Source organism: Pelobates fuscus, chromosome 7, assembly GCF_036172605.1.
Source record: "Pelobates fuscus isolate aPelFus1 chromosome 7, aPelFus1.pri, whole genome shotgun sequence".
NCBI classification, from domain to species: Eukaryota; Metazoa; Chordata; class Amphibia; order Anura; family Pelobatidae; genus Pelobates; species Pelobates fuscus.
The window spans coordinates 80,148,643-80,170,630 of NC_086323.1; the positions used below are offsets into that span (position 1 = coordinate 80,148,643).

The window sequence follows — 21,988 nt, forward strand, 5'->3', positions numbered from 1 at the left end:
CAACTAGACTGACTAAATGCCCTCACCACAAAATGCCAGTATAAAACTTAATTTTTATTGGATATGTATTAAGAGAGAAAGAGTAGAGATATGTAATAAACGGTTAGTGGATCCCTAAAAAAAATAAATGTGTATATATATATATATATATATATGAAACAAGGGGGGTTGGCTGCACTCACCTGAACATGCAAAAATGGGGGTGCTGCTGGGGGCCAAATTATACAATACACAAGATCCAGCGCACTCACCTATCCACTAAACAGCAACTTCAATGTTAAAAGATTTTATTAAAAAACACCTAATCTAGGCAAAAATAATAGAGGTTTAGTTACAGTATATGATCATACATTGCATAAGCCTGCCACAACATCAATGTACTCCATCTTTGGCAGGTCCTACACTAAAAGCCTAATGTCTGCTCTTATGTGAATAATTCACTTACTTGGGGAACACATTCCATCTGGGGCTCTCTACAGTACAAGGCTAAATAGGGCCCTGGGATGAGGCACCTGTGACAGGGAGGGGTGCAAAACCAAGGAGTTGGCTAGACTCCCAAATATATATATATATGAAACAAGGGGGGTTGGCTGCACTCACCTGAACATGTATAAATGGGGGTGCTGCTGGGGGCCAAATTATACAATACACAAGATCCAGCACACTCACCTATCCACTAAACAGCAACTTTAATGTTGAAAGATTTTATTTGTCGTTGTTTCAGGCTTATGCAATGTATGATCATATAATGTAACTAAACCCCCATTATTTTTGCCAAGATTAGGTGTTTTACAAAATAAATAAATAAATAAATAAAATCTTTCAACATTGAAGTTGAAATTAATCCAGACCACCAGGGAATGCAATTTTCCCCCTCCCTGGCCACAGGTAGGAAGCAGGGAGGGGGGAAATTGCATTCCTTGGTGGTCTGGTGAGGCCACGGGTGCCTGTGTACTGCAAAGGGGGCCCAACACACTCAGTCTTCATACTTCAAACCACTGCGCATGTAAACAACTCCAGTCTTTGCTTTGAAGAGCCTTTGTTTCTAGACTCTTAGATTTATTTTTACTTCTTCCTGATGACGGCACTAGGGTTAATTTAGACATCCCAGCTAAATCAGATCTACAAATGTGGTGAAACGTTTTGGGTAATTGCAACAAACAAGCTATGTTTATTCACTAAATTACACTTGAATCAACCATAGTGTGGGCAGATGCAGCCACCAGCACAGGTTTTGCGGCAACTTTTCAGAAAAGTTGGCCATAAGTGAATGGGTTAAGCAGTTAGATGCTCTTCAGGTAAAGAGGCGACTTGTTGTATCATCAGGAAAGGACAGTCAAACTCGCTACATATTATGACTTTATTGTGCAGGTTGATTTGGTTGAAATTAACAGGGAAAGCATTGGATTGGCTAAAATTGGAAAGTTGGCGGGGCTGTGGTAACGCTGAACGACAGGGCCATCTACTGTGCAGCACTGAGCCAGGAAGCTTCTCCAGTGGCCATCTGAAGAGTGGACACTTGGAGGTGTTCCGTAGGGCCAATGTAAATTAGTATAAGTATTTGCATAAAAATGCCTGAAGGCAATGATTATACTCACCAGAACAACTACATTAAGCTGTAGTTGTTCTGGTGACTATAGTGTCCCTTTAAGTCTCTTACATATCACAGTTAAATTCTATCTCATGAGGGTACAACAATTCATTCTCTTATGTTTCCTCAATCACGCAGCATTTATGCCCTTTTACCCTGCAAAGTCAGTTCTTTGTGGTATATAGAAATTAAGCGTCCCACAAGACATTTACCGATAGATGTTTCAATTATCAGACACCCTGGACAAATCCTCCTTCGAGCACTACACTAGAACCATCATTAACGCAGCCATATACCTGGCTTTCTATGGGTTCCTCCAGCCATGCAAGTTCATAGTTTGTAATAATTTTAGCCAGGGGCTCTCTGCTCTTGACCTGGTTAAAGTAGATGGCTTCTGCAATCTTACATTACCACGCACCCAGACCAATCAGACTGGACCTGGCACAGCCACTATTAGCCTACCCAGAAACAGTGGTGCCCTGTTAAAATCCTGGATGAATTAAAGTTATACCTGCTGCAGAAACCATCTAATTACCCCGCTTCTTAGTTTTCAAGACTCCCCATTCACTACCAGTAAATTTATATTCTATTTTAGGTGCTTGGTTATCAAGTTAGGGCTTAATCCTAATGTCTTACTAAGGGCATTCATTTAGGATTAGGGTGGCTGCAGCAGCCTAAAACAATGCCCCTACTTACATTATTAAACCTCTGTGTCGCTGGAAATCTGCAGTTTATACCAGGTATTTTCCATCGCCTATGCAAGAGACACACATACGGTCATTTGACCATTATCTGATGTATTATAACATATAAAATGTTATTAGTGTTCAATTCTCTTTTTGCCCTCTTTTCTTTACAGGCCTATCCCGACTGTCAGTTCTGATACACCTCAACCGACTTTGGTTTAGGGTTATTGAGCTATGTTACAGCTTTTGTTTTCCTGACCACAATTATGTGTATATTTTGCAGTGATAGGTGCATTTTCCTGCCATTTGGTTCACAGATCAATAGAGGGAAAAAGAGGAGAATCAGTAAATTAAATAAATAAATATATATATATATATATATATATATATATATATATATATATATATATATTACTACTTAAGATAGATACATGATAGATAGATACAGATAGATAGACAGACAGACAGGCGTTCTGCCTTTTTCCCCTCAGTTGGTCACTTCTCACTCGATCTGTGAAAAGGTCACTTGTAATAAACCTTTGGTGGTTGTCCCCTATCACTATCAGTCATCTTTTTTCTCATCAATCATCTCTTTTTTTGACGCCATGTACGGAACTCCGAATTAGAATCAAATTAAATGACTCACCCGTTGTCTGTTTCGTGGTTAATTGATTAGGTGATTGGGATAAACTGCAATTCATTTGAAACTGAATGCACAAGTCTAAGCATAACCACAAAAGAAATCTGATGGGGACTGGACCCAATTAACCTGCTGGATGATTCTCTAATCAACATTAAGGACTGGTACTACATAAGAGACACTGTGTGGGGGGATTGTTATTATACATTGCATTGCTTATGATTGCTTATTCAATTTTATCTCGGAGGAAGTCCAACTTGAGTGGAAGAAACATGTTAGATATCCTGAATTTTATGTTTGTTGATTTTATACATGTTATCATTTAAAGGCTTTCTATTGCCTTAATAAATCATTTTCTATTGATTCCTGATCCTGTCTACTGAGATTCCTGTTCTACAAAAGTCATTGCTTCCAGGCAAAGGAGGAGAGGGGAACATCATGGCCATTTTTAGCTTCCATGTGCTCTTTTATCTACAATCTTGTGAGTGCAACCAGTATTTTCCATATCCAACCCATGTTACAATACATTGCTGTGTGTCTAATTTTTGTGTTTTAGTTATCAAACTGTATCCCATATTTATATATCCACCTGTTTATCAAAGGGGCGCTGCCGGGGAAGGCCTCTTGGGAAGCTGTTTTGTACTAAGTTAAGTACTTTTTTCACTCAACACTTTTTTGGTATAAGTGTGAAGTGGTTTTGGTTTTTGTACCATATTAGATATAGGAAATAGACAGAGATAATAGATGTAGAAAAGGTGAAAGTTACCCAAGGGATCATGGGGCAACAAAGATGACTACAACACAGTGCAGTGCAGTGGTCAAATGTATGTTTGTTTTTTTACTTACCTCCACTGCTTTATTCATCTTACTAAATACAACAATAGCATTTACTGGAATATAGGAACAGCTATCACTTCCATAAAAGGTATGGTTCTGATTTAAAACCATACATATAGCCGTGCATTAAATACTATACTTTGCACATTATTTGAGATATACAGAGTTATACTACTTACCCACGCAACTTGGAGGATTTGTCCAAAGACCATTTTCACACTTTACTTCTTCTGATCCAATTAACTTATACTTTTGGTCACACTCGTAGCGCACAATGTCACCGTTGCCATGTCTGGTGAGATTTGTGAGTATGATGGTGTGTGACGGTCTGGGAGGGGGAGGACACCTATTTCTTCTTTCTGTCACAAGCCAAATATCTTGGTAATGTGCAATACAAACATATACAATGCTTTGCACTGTCTACATATTAGAAGGCAAACTTAGAAAACTTTCATCAGGCACAGTGCCTATATAAGATTACTTCTGTACCTGTCCCAAAATGCAATGCACAAAAAAGAAAGTAAAGAAAATAATGTTTATACTGTCATATTAAAACTCTGTATGATACCTTTTTAATAACCCTTGAGGAAGTCCTTAGTAGATGAAATGCGTTGTGTTATTTTATACCAGTTATTTAAAGCATTAAATATATTTGGCATTCACCTAACTTATGTGTCTGACCATTTATTATATATTTTTAAGCTTTTACATTTTTTTTGTTTGTTTTCATTCTTTTTATATCTTTTACTGTGCCTGGCACATCGATACCACCATTTCCTACCTGCTACCTGTATCCTGGGAAGAGCTACTCTACATTATATCCCTGGTGGGCATTGTACCACCCAAGCGTTAATACCTGAGCTAGTGTATATTGCTTCATAAAATGTTAGTAATTACTTTTACCTTTATAATTACTAGTGTACAGCTTTACAGAGAGCACTATATTTTGCCTTTTATATCTTTGTATATATCCACCTAAATGCCAAGTGACTGACTCCTAGAACAACATATCTGTCAGTGGGGATTGTACATCTGCACGCTGTTATACTCAGAGCTGGTTTCATAACTCTACTAAATGTGAGTGCTACATCATAGACCTCTTTGTTGTTTGTTGTGCACTTGGTACTAGATACTCTGCACCATTACTGGTTATCTTTCTTCTTTATTACATATACCTGCCACCTTTAGAAGCCTGGCTGATTTACAAGTGAAGAGTACTCCAACCATCTGATATTCTATTGAACGTTTTATTTAGGCGCAACCTTTACATATATTTTGTCTTATCTTACTTTGTATTAATCAGTAAGGGGCCAGTGGCGATCAAGGGGGGGAGAGGGGGGGGGGAACGAGATTCTCCCCTGCCGGCTAATGCAGGGCTGGCATTGCCCAAGTGCCAACCCTGCAATGTGCCTGCGGACCGGGGAGGGAGATCTCTGATCTCCCTCCCCGGTCCGCAGGCACTGTGCTGACAGCCGGCAGGGGAGGGAGTGAGAGAGGACACGGGAGCTCTTAGCTGCAGCTCCTCCGCGTCCTCCTCTCGCGAGATTTGGAGCGTTGCCACGGTAACCACGACAACGCTCCAAATCTCGCGAGAGTGAACTCTAGCCCTGTAGCGCGGGTTAGAGTTCACCTCACCACGACCGGACCCCCAGGGAATCCCACTGGACCACCAGGGAACAAAATATGTCCCCCTCCTCATCAATAAAGGTAAGAAGGGAGGGGGGACATAAATATATTAATTTTAATTAAATTTTAAAAAAAAAAGCCTCCCTACCCTCCTTACCCCCATACACACACTACACACACTGCCCCCCATACACACACTACAAACACTGCCCCCCATACACACACTACACACACTGCCCCCATGCACACTACACACACTGCCCCCATACACACACTGCCCCACAAACACTGCCCCCATACACACACACCACACACTGCCCCACAAACACTGCCCCCATACACACACTACAAACACTGCCCCATACACACACTCCCCCATGCACACACTGCCCCCATACACACACTACACACATTGCCCCAGAAACACTGGCCCTCATACACACACTACAAACACTGTCCCCCATACACACACTACACACACTGCCCCACAAACACTGCCCCCATACAAACACTACACACACTGCCCCACAAACACTTCCCCCATACACACACTGCCCCCATACACACACTGCACACCCTGCCCCACAAACACTGCCCCCATACACACACTACACACACTGCCCCACAACACTGCCCCCCATACACACACTACACACACTGCCCACAAACACTGCCCCCATACACACACTACACACACTGCCCCCATACACACACTGCCCCCATACACACACCGCCCCCATACACACACACTGCAACTCTCACACACACTGCCACCCTCACACACACTGCCACCCTCACACACACACACACACTGCAGCTCTCTCTCACACACACTGCCCCACACATACACTGCCCCCTAACATACACACTGCAACCCTGACATACACTGCCGCCCTCACGCACTCGCACTTCACCACTCACACACACACTGCACCTTTCACACACACTTCACCCCTAACACATACCACTGCTCCTATGCCCAATATCCCAGCAGACCCCAGGTAAGTTGTCAAACTGTTCTTAAACGGTTTGACTACTTACTCTGGGATGGGATCCTGACACTACTGGCGCCATAACTACTACACTGAGCTGTAGTGGTTATTGTGCCTGGATTATTTCTTTAAATAATCTACAAGTGCCCCTCCCGAGATCAGGTTCTGGATCCGCCACTGTAAGGGGCTGAGGGTATCCCTTACTATCAGTGTTTGCTGTCTGCTTACAATTCTCCGTATAGTTGCCTTATCCCATTTTCTATTATTTGTAGATGTTGCATAGCAGTATATTTGAAACTTTAAGTGGTGAATTTGTAATTTTAACTAAGAAGATTACCATATGTTTGCTATGTTAATAATAGCCGGGTTATGTATGCATATAAATGCAAATCTATAACAATAATATTTTGCACTGCAGTCATACCCTGTGATCTAACCCATAACCCATGCATTTGATTAAAGTTTAAATTTATTTTCTAAAAATACTTTTAAAGTGTACATAATTTTCCATCCAGTTGTGGCTTGTAGTTGTATGTGCTATTTTAAATTCTGAACCTAGAGTAGTTTCATTAAAAAGCATTTATCTTGTTTTCCTTTCTTCCTTTAAAAAAAACTTTAATATTTTAGATTGCAGGGTTATTGAGACAGGGACAATACGCTTAAGTGGTCTGGGTGTCTATAGTGTCCCTTTAAATGCATGTATGTTTTTAGCAGGGGTATATCAATAAAAGAGTGATTCTTTTTTTATTTTTTTATTTGGGTAGTGGATTATTTTAACAAAGCAATTTTGGTGTATGGATTGTGCCCCTGCAACCTCAAGGTTCAATTCCCTGCTATTTAGGAGTTAAATCACTTTGTTTATGCAGTCCTAGTCCCACCTCCCCTGGCTGATAATCACACAGCATTCCTAAACACTTCATGTAATGAGAGATCTAATTTTTAAACTTCCTTTATTGCATATTCTGTTTCATTCAGAATTTCTTACCTCCTTCTCTTTTAATCGCCTGTTATAGCCTCATATGTGTGATACTGATGCTCTTTTGGGGACAGGGATTGCCTGGAATAGTCTTGTAATTGTCTTGTGCTTTATGCGAACATTTTTCTATCCTGAGACACTAGAAAAAAGGTCAAAAATGTGGGTCTCCCACTAGGTTTAGTTTCGTTGGGAGGAATGTTGTTTTGATGGTTATGGTGCAATTAATGTTTTATCAACATTTAATTATATACTGTTTTTGCTATTCTTAAGAAAATCATGGACATCCTCCTTTCTATGGCAGGGGGATACATTATGGAAATCAGCATCATAAATTTGCAGGAGCCCTGCCATTTGTGCATACACATAACATGTTAACCTGCCCAGCAAATATGGACCGAGCCTCTGAGTTTATAGCCTGATAATCTGTGACTTTGTAAGATTAATGGAGAAACCTTTAGAATTCAACCAAATAATTTCTTATGAAAAAGTCTTCTTTACCTTCACATATAGGGGGATTGGGGTACCATCCAAAGGAGTAACACTGAATCAATTCTGAACCTTTAAGGATGTAGTTTTCCCTGCAAAAGAACTGTACCACATCCTTGTCTGCATAGGATGCTTTCAAAGGGTAAAAACCTCCATTTCCCACCGGTGACAACTTTTCACAGATCAGTTCTAAAAGATAAAATTACATTTTAAAATAATGATATTTTCATACCATTGATTTCTGCAATACTCTAATATATTTTACAAAGTCATGCCAGTGTATTACAGTGTCATTCGTTCACTTTAAATAAAGTACTAGAGATTCTAAATGTGTTTATGGAACAATTCTGGTGCAAGGTATTAAATGATATACAATCATAACAACAATTCATGGAAGGCATGTCTGATTTATTTACAAGTAATACTTACTCTTCTACTCCCTCAGAACTGATACTGTTTTGTATTAGTAATTAAGGATTTATACATTCAATATACTCATCTGTGATTTATGTCACGTATAGGTTGAAACATTGTGAGTGGCCGTGGGTTCAATAAATTTGCCTTTTTGTATCTTAGAGTGCCTGGACCTTTCTTCTATTTTCTACTGAGTATTTGGTCCCTGGTACTGGGACTGGCCTGGTTGCACCCAGATACATAATACTTGGGATTGAGTGCAGTTCCACATTTCTACTACAACTACATAGGATGAGCTCTTAATACTTCATAAAGGCTATATTGCAGTCTAGGAGGGTGTATTTTGAAGAAGGGTCTGTCTGGGATTCTATTGCATGATAACACAATGGGCCATGGTCCAATGTTTCCCACTGAAAAACAGAGATTAAAGCAGTAATCGTCAACCTGGTCTTTACCACCCGCTAGTGGGCGATTCAGACTTCATGGTGGGCGGTGGAATGTTTTGGCCTCACCCTTATCGGCCGTCTGGCAGTTTCCTCCCACGAGCATGCTGGTCGGTGCGTTGCCGCACATTAACATGGTAATACTCTGATACAGTGCTGTGCTCGCAAGAGGACAGAAGAGTGAGCCTGCATCCAGAGGAGCTGCAGGTTAAAGCAAACGTGCAATCACTGGACTACCAGGGCTTACAGCGTCATGTCCCCCCTCCCTGGCCAAAGGTAAGAAGAATGGAGGAGGAGATATTAACATACATTTTCTCAAATCTCACTCACCCACACACAACCTATGCACCTTACACACAGCCTCCTCACATGCACAGCACTTCTTACACACACTGCACCTGTCTCACACAGCCCTACTCACACACTCTGACATACATTGTACCCCTCACGCACACTGCCACACACAGACTGCCCCACACATACACACACTGCACCCCTCACACACAGAACCCCTCACACACACTGCACCCTTCCAGAGCCATCTTTAATACTGATTTGATCCTGGGCAAGCATTTGCTTGGGTCCCCTGGACCTAGCCCTCCCAGTTCCTAGAATGCAATCACGCCCTCAACACCAAAACAAAAAAACAAGCACACACACTTAGCCACACTCATTTTTCACTGAGACAAAATATACACACTGATGCAAATACAGATGCAAACACTGACATACAAAGATATACTCACATACACAGGTACAGACATACAAATAAAAATACACAGACACACAAGTACATACACAGAGACACATGGAGATACAGAGTTCCACAGATACACTCACTGAGAAACATGCAGATAAACAGGCACACTAACACATGCAGATAAATAGACAAATGGACCTACATACAGATAAATAGATAAATGGACCTACATGCAGATACACGGACACACACTAGCACGCATGCATATATAGATGCACAGATACACACACTGACACACACTAACACTCATACAGATACACAGAGACACATGCAGATACACAGACACAGTATGATACACATTCAGATACACAGATTGACACTCACAGAGATCCAAACACTGACACACATACAGACGCACAGAGATGCAGGAGCACACACAGACAGACATTCAGATACACAGACATACAGATATACACACTGACACACATGCAGATGCACAAACATACAGACACACATACAAACATATACACAGACAGATACACACACAGATACAAATACAGACGGATACACACATACAGACAGATACACATACAACTTGATACACACGCAGACACACAGATAGATATGCATACAGACCCACAGATATTTATTTATTTATTATTGCCATTTATATAGCGCCAACAGATTCCGTAGCGCTTTACAATATTATGAGAGGGGGATTTAACTATAAATAGGACAATTACAAAGAACTTACGGGAACAATAGGTTGAAGAGGACCCTGCTCAATTGAGCTTACATTCTATAGGGGGTGGGGTGTAAAACACATTAGGACAGGAATTTGCAGTCAAATAAGGTGGGTTGCCCTTTAGGAGAGAGCAAGAGACAGGTATGTGAGGTAGAGGTTACTCTGGGAGGCCATAAGCTTTCCTAAAGAGATGGGTTTTAAGGCACTTCTTAAAAGATGCAAGACTAGGGGAGAGTCTGATGGAGGTAGGCAGGCTATTCCATAGGAAGGCAGCCGCCCGCGAGAAGTCATGCAAGCATTGAGTTGGCCGTACGGGTGCGGACAACGGACAGGAGGTGGTCACGGGCAGAGCGGAGAGACGGAGAAGGGACATACCTATGGATCTGTGAGGAGATATAAGAGGGGCTAGAGTTGTTCATTGCTTTATAGGTGTGAATTAGTACCTTGAATTGACTCCTATAGCATACAGGAAGCCAATGTAAGGACTGACAGAGGGGTGAGTTTTGAGAGAAACGACTAGAGAGGCATACCAACACGCAACACGGCGGCTGGCAGGCCTAAGGGACAGCTGCATTGGGCCCCTTTTGCCCTACGTTAAACATGACCCTACACCATTCACACACACACACAGCATCTCTCACACACATACACACTGCACCTTCACACACACTGCACGCTTCACACATACACACACAGAAAAAAATAGAATAGAAAATAGGAAGAAAAAAGGAAGACCTTCATTTGTTCTTTACGAAATCAAACCAGATATCAAATATTTAGTCTTGCTGCAAGGATTTCATTAATCATCGGTTAAGGGTAATTTCAATTTACATTATTGTTTTCACATTTAACTTTAAAAAGTTAAAAACATTATAAACATGCATAAAGTAGAAATAAAAAGATTCATTTAAGTACATATTTAAAAAAAAAAAACTCCTTTCTAAAAAAATTGTTGCAGTTGGGCTAAAATCTAGAGTTACTATGGCACAGGTGGCGGTAAGGAAATTTTACCATCAACAAAGATACAAAAGTGTCCGGTAGGTATGAAAAGGTTGACTACCCCTGGATTAGAGTGTTTGCATTTTGTTCTCTTACAGACAAGCACAGCAATAAGCAGTCCTTAGTCACGTGTTTTAAACACATGTATACATGTGATAATGTTAAAGCATAAAAAAATTACTAACATAACAAGAACATGCTATTCATGTATTTAAAGGAATACTATAGGCACCAAATCAACTTTATCTTAATGAAACAGCTTTGGTGTATAGATCATGCCTCTGCAGTCTCATTGCTCAATTTCCTGCCATTTAGGAGTTAAATCACTTTGTTTATGTAACCCTAGTCACACCACCTCCCTGCATGTGACTTTTACAGCCTTCTTAAACACTTTCTTAAAAGCGAGATCTAATGTTTATACTTCCTTTATCGCAAACTCTGTTTAATTTAGAATTTCTTATCTCCTACTCTGTTAATAGCTTGCTAGACCATGCAGGAGCCTCCTGTGTGTGATTAAAGTTCAATATAAAGAGCAGGAGAAAACTTCTAAAGCAAGCTTAGGTCTGATTGAAAATGAAACATTTTTTTTCATGTAGACTGTGTCAGTCACAGCCACGGGAGGTGTGGTTAGGACTGCATAAACCGAAACAAAAGTGATTTAACTCCTAAATAGCAGAGAATTGAGCAGTGAGACTGCACGGGCATGATCTACACACCCACACTGCTTCAGTAAGATAAAGCTGTTTTGTTGACTATAGTGTCCTTTTAAGTTCAGCAGCTGTATGCTGACGATGCAGGATATTCCTGGTAATATTACGTTAATAGGTATTTAATGTTTTATACATTTTATTAGCTGCTAGCTTTTAGGGTAGCTGCTAAAGAAGTGTTGGTTTAAATGTGCTATGCATACAGCAGCTTGTTTTCAGATTTTTTTCAAGTTGAATCATAAACAAAAAAATAATGATTAGAGAATCATCAAAAGGATTTGCCAAAGCCAATACCCGGACCCATCCGACCATATTTGTATTCATTAACTCACGTGTGCACTGAGGGACAGAAGACCATCCTCTTAGAAGGCATTCTACCCTATCTGCTGTTCTTCCACTTGCAGTTCGATATCCTTCATCACACTTAAATTCTAGAACATCCTTAACACCGAAAATATTTTTTAATGAAGCATAGTGTCCATTGGCAAGAAGAGGGGCTTCACACCTGTCTAAATATAATTGAACAGGCAATACAATTAGCAAAAATGTAAGGATAGATAGATAGATAGATAGACAGACAGACAGACAAACATACCTGGTATCATATTATTTACGCAATTAATAAACACAATATAAGAGGGCAAGAGTATGGAAGATGTTAGAATATTGCAAAGAAAATACTGACAAAATGCTAACAGAGTTGGTAAAAATGGGTGTACTTAGTACTCACCAGTTAAAGGGAAAATATAGTGCCAGGAAAACAAACTTGCACACTGTGGGTTAAAAACACCTTTTGTCACTTAACTGGGTCCAGCACTGATGTCCCTTGGCGATGGCTCGGGTCGGCCTTCGTTCCTCCCCCGCTGGCTAATGGCCACGCTAGCATTAGGATTTTCCCATAGGAAAGCATTATACAATGCTATCCTATGTAGTATTGGGTGACGCTGGACGTCCCCATGCATAGCGTCAGTTAGACAACCAAAAGTCACCCAACAGCCCACAATCCCTCTCCTGGCTGTCTGGTAGACAGCCACTAGAGGTGGAGTTAACCATGAAAGGGAATTATTTCAGTTTCTTAAAAACGACAATAATTACCTCCAGGGCTACAGGACTTTGGAAAATGCATGGGTGCCTATAGTGTCCCTTTAACGCATAAGTTATAAGAAGGAAATCAAAAGGGATCTTAAAGGGGGACCCTAATTAACCATCCAGGCAATGCCTACATAGGGGTTAACCCTAAAAATTATAAGATCTAAATTTATTTACAAAATGTGTACCCCAGAAGGGGACACTAATACAGGAATTGCCTCCAAAAATTATAAAGTTATAAACATTTTAATTATGACTTTTATATAGACATAACCCCTTAAGGATGCATGACGGAACATTTCCTAGGGTCACTAGGATTGCCTGGGTACAAGAATATTTCCTCCCCCCCTGGTTGGGTGCAGCTATATGGCTAACTCCTCCCCTTCACAAATATAATACTTCTGTCCAGACCCATTTTCTATGGAAACCACTCCCCCTTGGGGCCCCAACTTCACCAGATAACATGTCACCCGCTTCCTACAGTGCCAGCTTTGCCAACATAAAGCTTATCAGTGCCATATTTGTGAACAACTCTCCAGTGCCATCTCTGTCCCAAAATCGCTAATCTGTGCCATATTTGTACCCAAATAGCTTATCAGCGCCAGGGGCAGATCCAGAACCTAATCTTGGGAGTGGCACTGGTAGTGGACTGTAGTGGGGAGATAGGGGCTGTAATTGAGGAGTTAAGGCCTGTATTAGGGAGCTGTTGTGTGTGTGTTGGGGGAGGGGGGCTTGGGCATGCAGAGTGGAAGATATTGGCTGCAATTAGGGGCAGAGGGGCTGTAGTGGGAGGATAGGGACTGTAGTAGGGGGGTGGGGACTGTAGTAAGAAAAAATACAGTGTTGATTCAGTGCATCTCTATGAGGAGGTGATGATTGGTCAAAACAGTGTTTGGCCCCACCCCATCCCATCTCCTTGCCAGTTTCAGTCAATACAATGCTTTCCCTGTGGAAGAGCATTGGATTGGCTAAAAATCGTAAATTATGATGATGTCACCAAGGAGGCAGATCAGGGACGGGTCCAGCACTGGCGGACCCACGTGGTGCTGGAAATAAGGGGAGTTTTAACCCATTCTAAGGGTGCTAAGGCTAGGCAAGCCACTTAAATGGTCATTTTAACACTATAAGGTTAGGTATACATGTTTATGTTCCTGACCCTATAGTGTTCGTTTAATGTATAATCGTGACCAATAGAAATAACAATAAATATCTATCATATTAAGGTAGCTTCAAACACACATACACTCCTTACTAATAGCTAAAGCACCATTATACTATCTCTCACTAGTATCCCTGGATAACCCCCAGTGTCACATAAAAAAGCAAGGTTTGAAGCGTATTTCTGTGCCTTCCAACACCTTTGTCAGGGACCAGACAAAGTAAATGAAGCCCCCTCACTCCCGCCCATATTTAAACGAGATGGAGCCACTCCTTCTGGAGAACATGCACCAAAGGTCATCTTCATCTCCATAGAATATTCAAATTCAATATGTAAACTGGAGATCATAATTCTTTAGGAGGCAATATTTGGATCAGATGGGGTAACTATGTAGACGGCTCCCAGTGGGCAGGCTTAATGCTGGCATTGACTACAGTGGGAGAAGCTTCATAGTGGGCTGTGAAGCCCATTGGTGAAGCCTGTTTTTGTACCGATAAGCTTGGACTTTTAATCTACTTGACTGCTTAAGTGGTGTAAATGGAATTTGTGCTAAATATGGAGAAGACAAATGAAACCTGTCCAATCTAATTGTTACATAGATCAGTGCTTGCCGCAATCATGCACAAATAGAAAGTAAAATAATAGGTAGACAAATGCTGTCTTAAAGCAGCACTGTCATCCCCATATCATGAATAAGTATTTCATAGAGATAAAATGCTCAGATTGGAATTTCACTGAAATTCCAACCCAGTCAAAAGGTCAAAAAGCATACAAACTCTATTACGGAGCCAGTGAAAGATAAAATTGTGGTGAGAGCACTCAAAACATGCAGAAATAAATTTTTTACCAGACTTGATTCAAATGGGAATATCTAAAACAATAAAGCACAAAAACATAGAGTAATATTGTCATAAAAGAGATAAAATTATTACATGTGACTGGTTAAACTCACATATTACTGAGTCACTTGAAAAGCTGACTCAGACTTAGGGCTTTTGTGGAGATGAAAATTCTTCAGCTTTGGACGTCCTCAGGGCCGGCGCCATCTGTAAGGCGACCTAGGCAGCCGCCTAGGGCGCAACTTAACAGGGGGCGCCGGATCCCTGTCCCCGCTGCGCCTCCTCATGCTGCGCCGCCTGAGCGCTTTAACAAGCCCCAGGCGGCGCAGCACTGCTGCACGGAGGGCGGCCGGGTTTGAGTTACCGGCAGGAGGGAAGCGCAGAGCGCTCCCTCCTGCCGGTCTCTCCATGTAGCGTGGCCGGGCGGCGCGGAACGCGGGACAGGAACCTTTGTTTCCTGTACCCGGCCGCCGGCGGAATGACAGGAAGTGCTCACTGAGTGGGGTAAGGACCACTAGGGGAGGGGGGATAAGGACCACTAGGGAAGTGAGGGAGGGGGGATAAGGACCACTATGGGAGGTTGGGGGGGATAAGGACCACTAGGGGAGGGGGGGATAAGGACCACTATGGGAGGGAGGGGGGGGATAAGGACTCCTATGGGAGGGAGGGGGGATAAGGACCACTAGGGGAGGGAGGGAGGGGAAAAGGACCACTAGGGGAGGGGGGATAAGGACCACTAGGGGAGGGGGATAAGGACCAGTAGGGGAGGGGGGATAAGGACCACTAAGGGGGGGAAGGACCACCAAAGGGGGGTAAGGAGGGAGGACTACTAAGGAGAGGGGAGGAGGGTGATTACCACTAAGGGGGTGGGGGGAGTAGGGGAAGGTCTACTAAGGGGTTTGGGAGAGGGAGGACCACTAAGGGGTTTGGGAGAGGGAGGACCACTAAGGAGGGGGGAGTGAGAAGACCACCAAGGGGGACTGCAGAGGGACAGGGGGCCAAGGGAGAGCACTAAGTGACAGAAGGGGAGAACACGGAGGGACAGAAGGGAAGGGGAAATCAATAATTGAGGGGAGAGCACTATGAATTTTTTTAAAAAAAGAAAGAGCTGTTCCCCTCCCAGTCTCTATCCTACCCCACAAACCCTCTCTTTTACACTACACACATACACAATGCACCCCCCCCACACACACAGAAACATACAATGCATTCCTACTCACACACAGACACACCCGAAACACACAATGCATCCCTTACGTTCTCTTACATAATTAATGCACCCCTTACAGACACACACTGCATTCAATTACATACAATGCATTCCTACTCACACACACACACACACACACACACACCCAGAAACATACAATGCATTCCTTACACGCAAACACACACTACATCCCCTATAAACACACTACATCCCTTACACAAATTGCACACATAAAACATCCCCAACTCATGGATGGGCCATGTAGGTGGATTTATGGGTGGGCATTGTAGGCGTATGCCCCCTGGGGGCCCAGACCTTGAGCTGTGTAAGGGACCCTAAAAAATGGAGCTGCTTCCTGTTCGTTAATTGTTGTGAGCACTGTTAAAAACAGTCTCCAGAGAGCCTCTTCTACACCAGACCTGTGGAGCCAGACTGAGCCCATCATCAGCCTCTTGTCCTCATCTGGTGGTAAGTAGGCAATCCAATATATTATTAGTGGCACTAATCTCTAATTTACCTCACATTAAATGGATACTATAGTCACCAGAAGCACTACAGCATAATGTAGTGGTTCTGGTGTCTATAGCCTGTGCCTGTAGGCTTTTTAATGTAAACACACTGTCTTTTCAGATAAGACACTTTGTGAAGACTGGCGTTGGCCCATATGGCAGAGCATATGGGCGGGGCATTGTGATGTCACATGGTGGGCTGGACATATGGGGGGCGGCAAATTTTTTTTTGCCTAGGGCGGCAAAAATCCTTGCACCGGCCCTGGACGTCCTGTATCGGTTATGCTTGGTCTGCACTGGGAAGTATTTCTTCAAATTACTCCAGGAAGCAAGATCCAATATAACATTTCTTTATTATAAGATAACTTGATAAAAAATAATAAATCTTTATCCAATACAGGTAAAATGTCTTTAAAAGCAAAATACCACGACGCGTTTCGGCACTCACAGCCTTTCTCAAGTGGTCTATTACGGAGCCAGTATTTATACACAGGCTCCCTTAAATGTGAGTGTTTCTAGTTCACCACCGTTTTACCTCATTGTTTACGTCCCATCTGCACTATATTGTATTTTTATTCTCTCTTACACATATTACCTATCAAGATCGTTATAAAGCCAAGCGGGGTTTACCTCATCCATAATTTAGCGCTCCACTTATAGGGGTAGGTTTTTCACTTACACCACTTTACAACAGTCAAAAGCTATACTATATACTATATTATCTCAGTGTTTTTCCTATGCTTGACAAGCTTGACAAAAAGGCAGAGTTACATTTAGTCAAGCTTGTCATTTCCTCCATTAATTTGTGTCATTAAAATCTCTTTTTATTGATGATCCTGAAGTCTCACTGGATCCTCCGTTGACCTCAATGCTGTACTCTTGCTCATGTGCGAGAGTACAGCACTGACACCTGGCAGCTGAAGCACTAGGAGCTGAAGAGGACCAGAGGATGGCGGCAATCTTGAGAGACAGGAGCAGGTAAGTAAATCTCACCTTTACCTGCCCCCTATGGCCACCGGATCCCAGCAGCAACGTCACAGTCAGGTGACTTTGCAAATTAGAGTCCTGACTGCGGTATGTAGGGTGCTCCTTTTCCATTTTGTAGTTTTTCAGTTTATTTTTGGTGGTTTATTGTTATGTTAACATTTTCCACAAATCAAACACAAAAATACATACCAGATATTTGGTGGCATTGTGGTTGGGGAGTCCACCCAGTTGATGAACACACTATTTCTTCAGTTTTATTTCCAGATGATGTAGTGTACCCATCTAAGCATTCATATTGTGCCTTCTCTAGTGTTTTATACAATTCCTTAGCGTTAAACACAACTCCATTCTCCAAGGAAGGTTTCATGCACTTTTCTGATAAACAAATAGAATGATAAATCGTGGTCATTGTATGTCATGCGTATAATAAATATATTTAGTGGCTTAGGGCAAGATGCACATTATGTGTTTGTGGTCACTGACATCATCTCAAGGGACTAAGATATAGATCACAGTCACTATTTATTGCTACAATGTAATTATTTCCTGTAATGTATATATGATTCCATTATATCCTTAGTTCATAGCACTAAACTAGGATACAGTGCAGGTTTACTCATACGGGTATCTAATGTGCCTGATCCTGTCAGAATTCAAACTGAGGATGCTGGGACAGTCCTACTGAAATGCAGAAGTAGCATTTGGGATCTATCAGATATGCAGGTTAGTTTATTAGATGGCATAAAATATTCTCATTTAGTCAATGAGCGATTCAGTTCATCACACTTGCACGATTCCCAGGATATAATGCTTTATGTAAGTAAAACTGAATAAAAATATTCAAATGTATAGCCAAAGGCTAGGGTTTCAGATCTTTCTAAATCCATGTGTTTCTCAGTCTCTTATCTGCCTTTTAGCCTGAATGTATGCCTTGAAACATTTCAAATGCAAAAAGTAGAACATCTTTATTTTAAGGGTGTGAGTGGGGGTGTGACCAGGGTGTTGCTGTTAAGAGAAATTTTAGCTGACTTACTAATAACAATTTATGAATCTAAAACATCATTTAGAACAAGAACAATGTATCTTATTCACGCAGCCTGATTTTTAAACACATTTGCGGTAGTTTAAAGACATACTACTATGAGTATTATAGCCATGGATTTCTGTTATACACAGAGACACACCAACAATATGGAACTCCTAGGAAAGAGGGACATTAGGAACGAAAAAAGGACAGAGGAATTTGGGCCCAAAATAGGGACTGTCCCTCCTAAATAGGTACACTTGGGAGGTCTATGTCTTTCACTCCCTTTTAGACTGTCTTGTGTCTCTCAGTACACCCACTCTCAGTCAGTGAGGTTTTTGTCAGTTTTCCATTAGTCTCTGACCACTTTCCTGTGTCTCACATTCAGGGCCGGACTGGCCCACCGGGATACCGGGAAATTTCCCGGTGGGCCGTCGGCACCTGGGGCCGGGGAGAAATGTGGGTGTCCTGCGGCTGGATGGCGGCCGCAGGGGAAGCTCTCCTTGCGGCCGCAGGGGAAGCTCTTCTGGCGGCCGCTGGGGGAGCAGGCTGTTCTGTCTCTGCTCCCCCTCCCTCGCGCGCTGGAAAGAGACCGGCGCCGGAATATGACGTCATATTCCGGCCCCGGTCTCATTAAGCTGCGCGCGAGGGAGGGGGAGCAGAGACAGAACAGCCTGCTCCCCCAGCGGCCGCCAGAAGAGCTTCCCCTGCGGCCGCAAGGAGAGCTTCAGGAAGGCTGGCTGGGCTGGAAGGTGAGCAGGGGAGGGGAGGGGGTGGGGGAGTAACAAAGGTCACAGGAAGGGGAGGGTGGGGGGTAACAAAGGGCACAGGAGGGGAGGGGGGGTAACAAAGGGCACAGGAGGGGAGGGGGGGTTACAAAGGGCACAGGAGGGGAGGGGGGTAACAAAGGGCACAGGAGGGGAGGGGAGGGGGTGGGGGGTAACAAAGGTCACAGGAGGGGAGGGGATGGGGTGGGGGGTAACAAAGGTCACAGGAAGGGGAGGGTGGGGGGTAACAAAGGGCACAGGAGGGGAGGGGGGTAACAAAGGGCACAGGAGGGGAGGGGGCAAAGAGGTCACAGGAAGGGGAGGGGGGTAACAAAGGGCACAGGAGGGGAGGGGGCTAAGAGGTCACAGGAAGGGGAGGGGGGGTAACAAAGGGCACAGGAGGGGAGGGGGCTAAGAGGTCACAGGAAGGGGAGGTGGCTAAAGAGGGCACGGGAGGGGGCTAAAGAGGGCACAGGAAGGGAGGGTGCTACATAAGGGCACAGGAGGGGAAGGGGCTAAAAAGCACACAGGAGGACAGGGGGCAAAATAGGGCACAGAAGGGGAGGGGCACCTATCAGTCTGCCCACCCACCCACACAGGTAACAACAAGTATGTATGTCAGTGGGAGTGTGTCTGTCTGTGTCATGCTGTCTGTGTGTCTGTCTGTGTCACGCTGTGTGTGTTTCTGTGTCATGCTGTGTGTGTGTGTGTGTGTCATGCTGTGTGTGTGTCTGTGTCATGCTGTGTGTGTGTCTGTGTCATGCTGTGTGTGTGTGTGTGTGTGTGTCTGTCTGTGTCATGGTGTGTGTGTCTGTGTCGTGTGTGTGTCTCTGTGTCACTGTGTGTCTGTATCATGGTGTGTGTCTGTCTGTGTCATGGTGTGTGTATGTCTGTCATGGTGTGTGTGTGTCAGTCGTAGTGTCTGTGTGTGTTTGTAAAAATAGTGTTTTACTCACTTTTTTTTTTCCAACGTCATGCTGGTCTCTGCCTCTATGACTGAGATCATCAAGCTTGATGATCTCAGCCAATCCGCACTGACACAGGAAGCGCCTCTAGTGACCGTCTGAGTGTCTGTCACTAGAGGTGTCACTAGGAAGCAATGTAAACACTGCCTTTTCTCTGAAAAGTCAGTGTTTACAGTGTTTACATTGTGTTTACATTCAAAAGCATGCAGGGACAGGCTATAGACACCAGAACCACTACATTAAGCTGTGTGTGTGTGCGCCTGCTAGTGAGTTTGCTTGCTTGCATGTGTGTGTGTGTCTGCTAGTGAGTGAGCTTGTGTTTTTATGTCAATGAGCTTGTGTATATTAGTGAAATTGTTTGTCTATGAGGCTGTGTATCAATGAGCTTGTGTGTGTCAGTGAGATTGTCTGTGTCTGCATGTGAGTATGCTTACTGTATAATTAAATGTTTTACTCTGAAAGGACCAATATATTATATTAGAAAAAGCAATATATATATATATATATATATATATATATATATATATATATATATATATATATATGTGTGTGTGTGTGTGTGTGTATATATATAATTACTCAATCATCTGGGGTGGCAAGCCTTACATATTACATGCGACAATATATGGCGCAATGACTTATGGGGCTGGCATAGATTTTTTTTCCCAGGGCTGCTTTGTATCCCCAGTCCGGCCCTGCGATTGTTCCCTAATGATCCTCATCTCCCATGTCTTTTATCTCCTGTGTCTCTCGGTTCTGTTCTCTCATTTCTTAAAGTTTTTCATTTCCCGTGTCTTTCAAACCTTCCTTGTGTCCTTCAACTTATTATATTTAAAGGAAAACTATAGTCACCCAGACCACTTCAACCCAATGAAGTGGTCTAGGTGCCAGGTCCCTCAGGTTTTAACCCTTCACATGTAAACATAGCAGTTTCAGTTTCAAACTGCTATGTTTACATTAGGGGTTAAGCCAACCTCTAGTCGCTGTCTTCCAGACAGCCGCTAGAGGCGCATCTGCGACGTCCATTGTGCAGAGCGTCCATAGGAAAGCATTGAGAAATGCTTTCCTTTGGACTGTTTGAATGCGCGCGCGGCACTTGGGAGCTGACGTCAGCGGGGGAGGAAAGGTCACCAGCGCAGAGGGAGCCCGGCGCTGGATTAAGGTAAGCCCCTTCAACGCCACGAGAGGGGGACCCTGAAGGTAAGGATCCTCCAAGGATTATATAGTGTCAGGAAAACCGCTTTGTTTTGCTGATCCTTTAATCACCCACACTGTGTCCCATTGTTTCTCAGACCTCCATTTTAATTTTGATGAATAAATCATCAATAAACAGTGAATGTCGATTACTTCAACACAATGGTCCCAATCAACCACTATCAGACTATGGATCAAGACTTTGAAAAACACTTATGGAGAGGCGGAGCCTGGCAACCAAGATGGCCGGACGTGTTGTCCTATAGCTCCGACACGTTCCAGCACCAAGAACCCTAAAACTCTCAAATCCCACACTAATCATAGCAACCCAGGCACTGATGACTGACCGGCAGCAAGGGGGTACACAGCGACACCTGTAACCCACACCGATGGCAGCGAAACA

At 43.0% G+C, this 21,988-nt stretch overlaps 1 protein-coding gene across 1 annotated transcript in view; it reads right to left on the reverse strand.

Moving 5' to 3' along the window:
- F13B (coagulation factor XIII B chain) overlaps positions 1–21,988 on the reverse strand; it is a 59,821-nt gene that overhangs the window by 27,112 nt on the left and 10,721 nt on the right. The window contains exons 3-6 of the mRNA XM_063426123.1: positions 17,825–18,010; positions 12,175–12,351; positions 7,847–8,023; positions 3,934–4,113 (exon numbers count right to left, since the gene is read on the reverse strand). Of these exons, the coding sequence (XP_063282193.1) occupies positions 3,934–4,113; positions 7,847–8,023; positions 12,175–12,351; positions 17,825–18,010 (720 nt within the window). The remainder of the gene's footprint in view (positions 1–3,933; positions 4,114–7,846; positions 8,024–12,174; positions 12,352–17,824; positions 18,011–21,988) is intronic.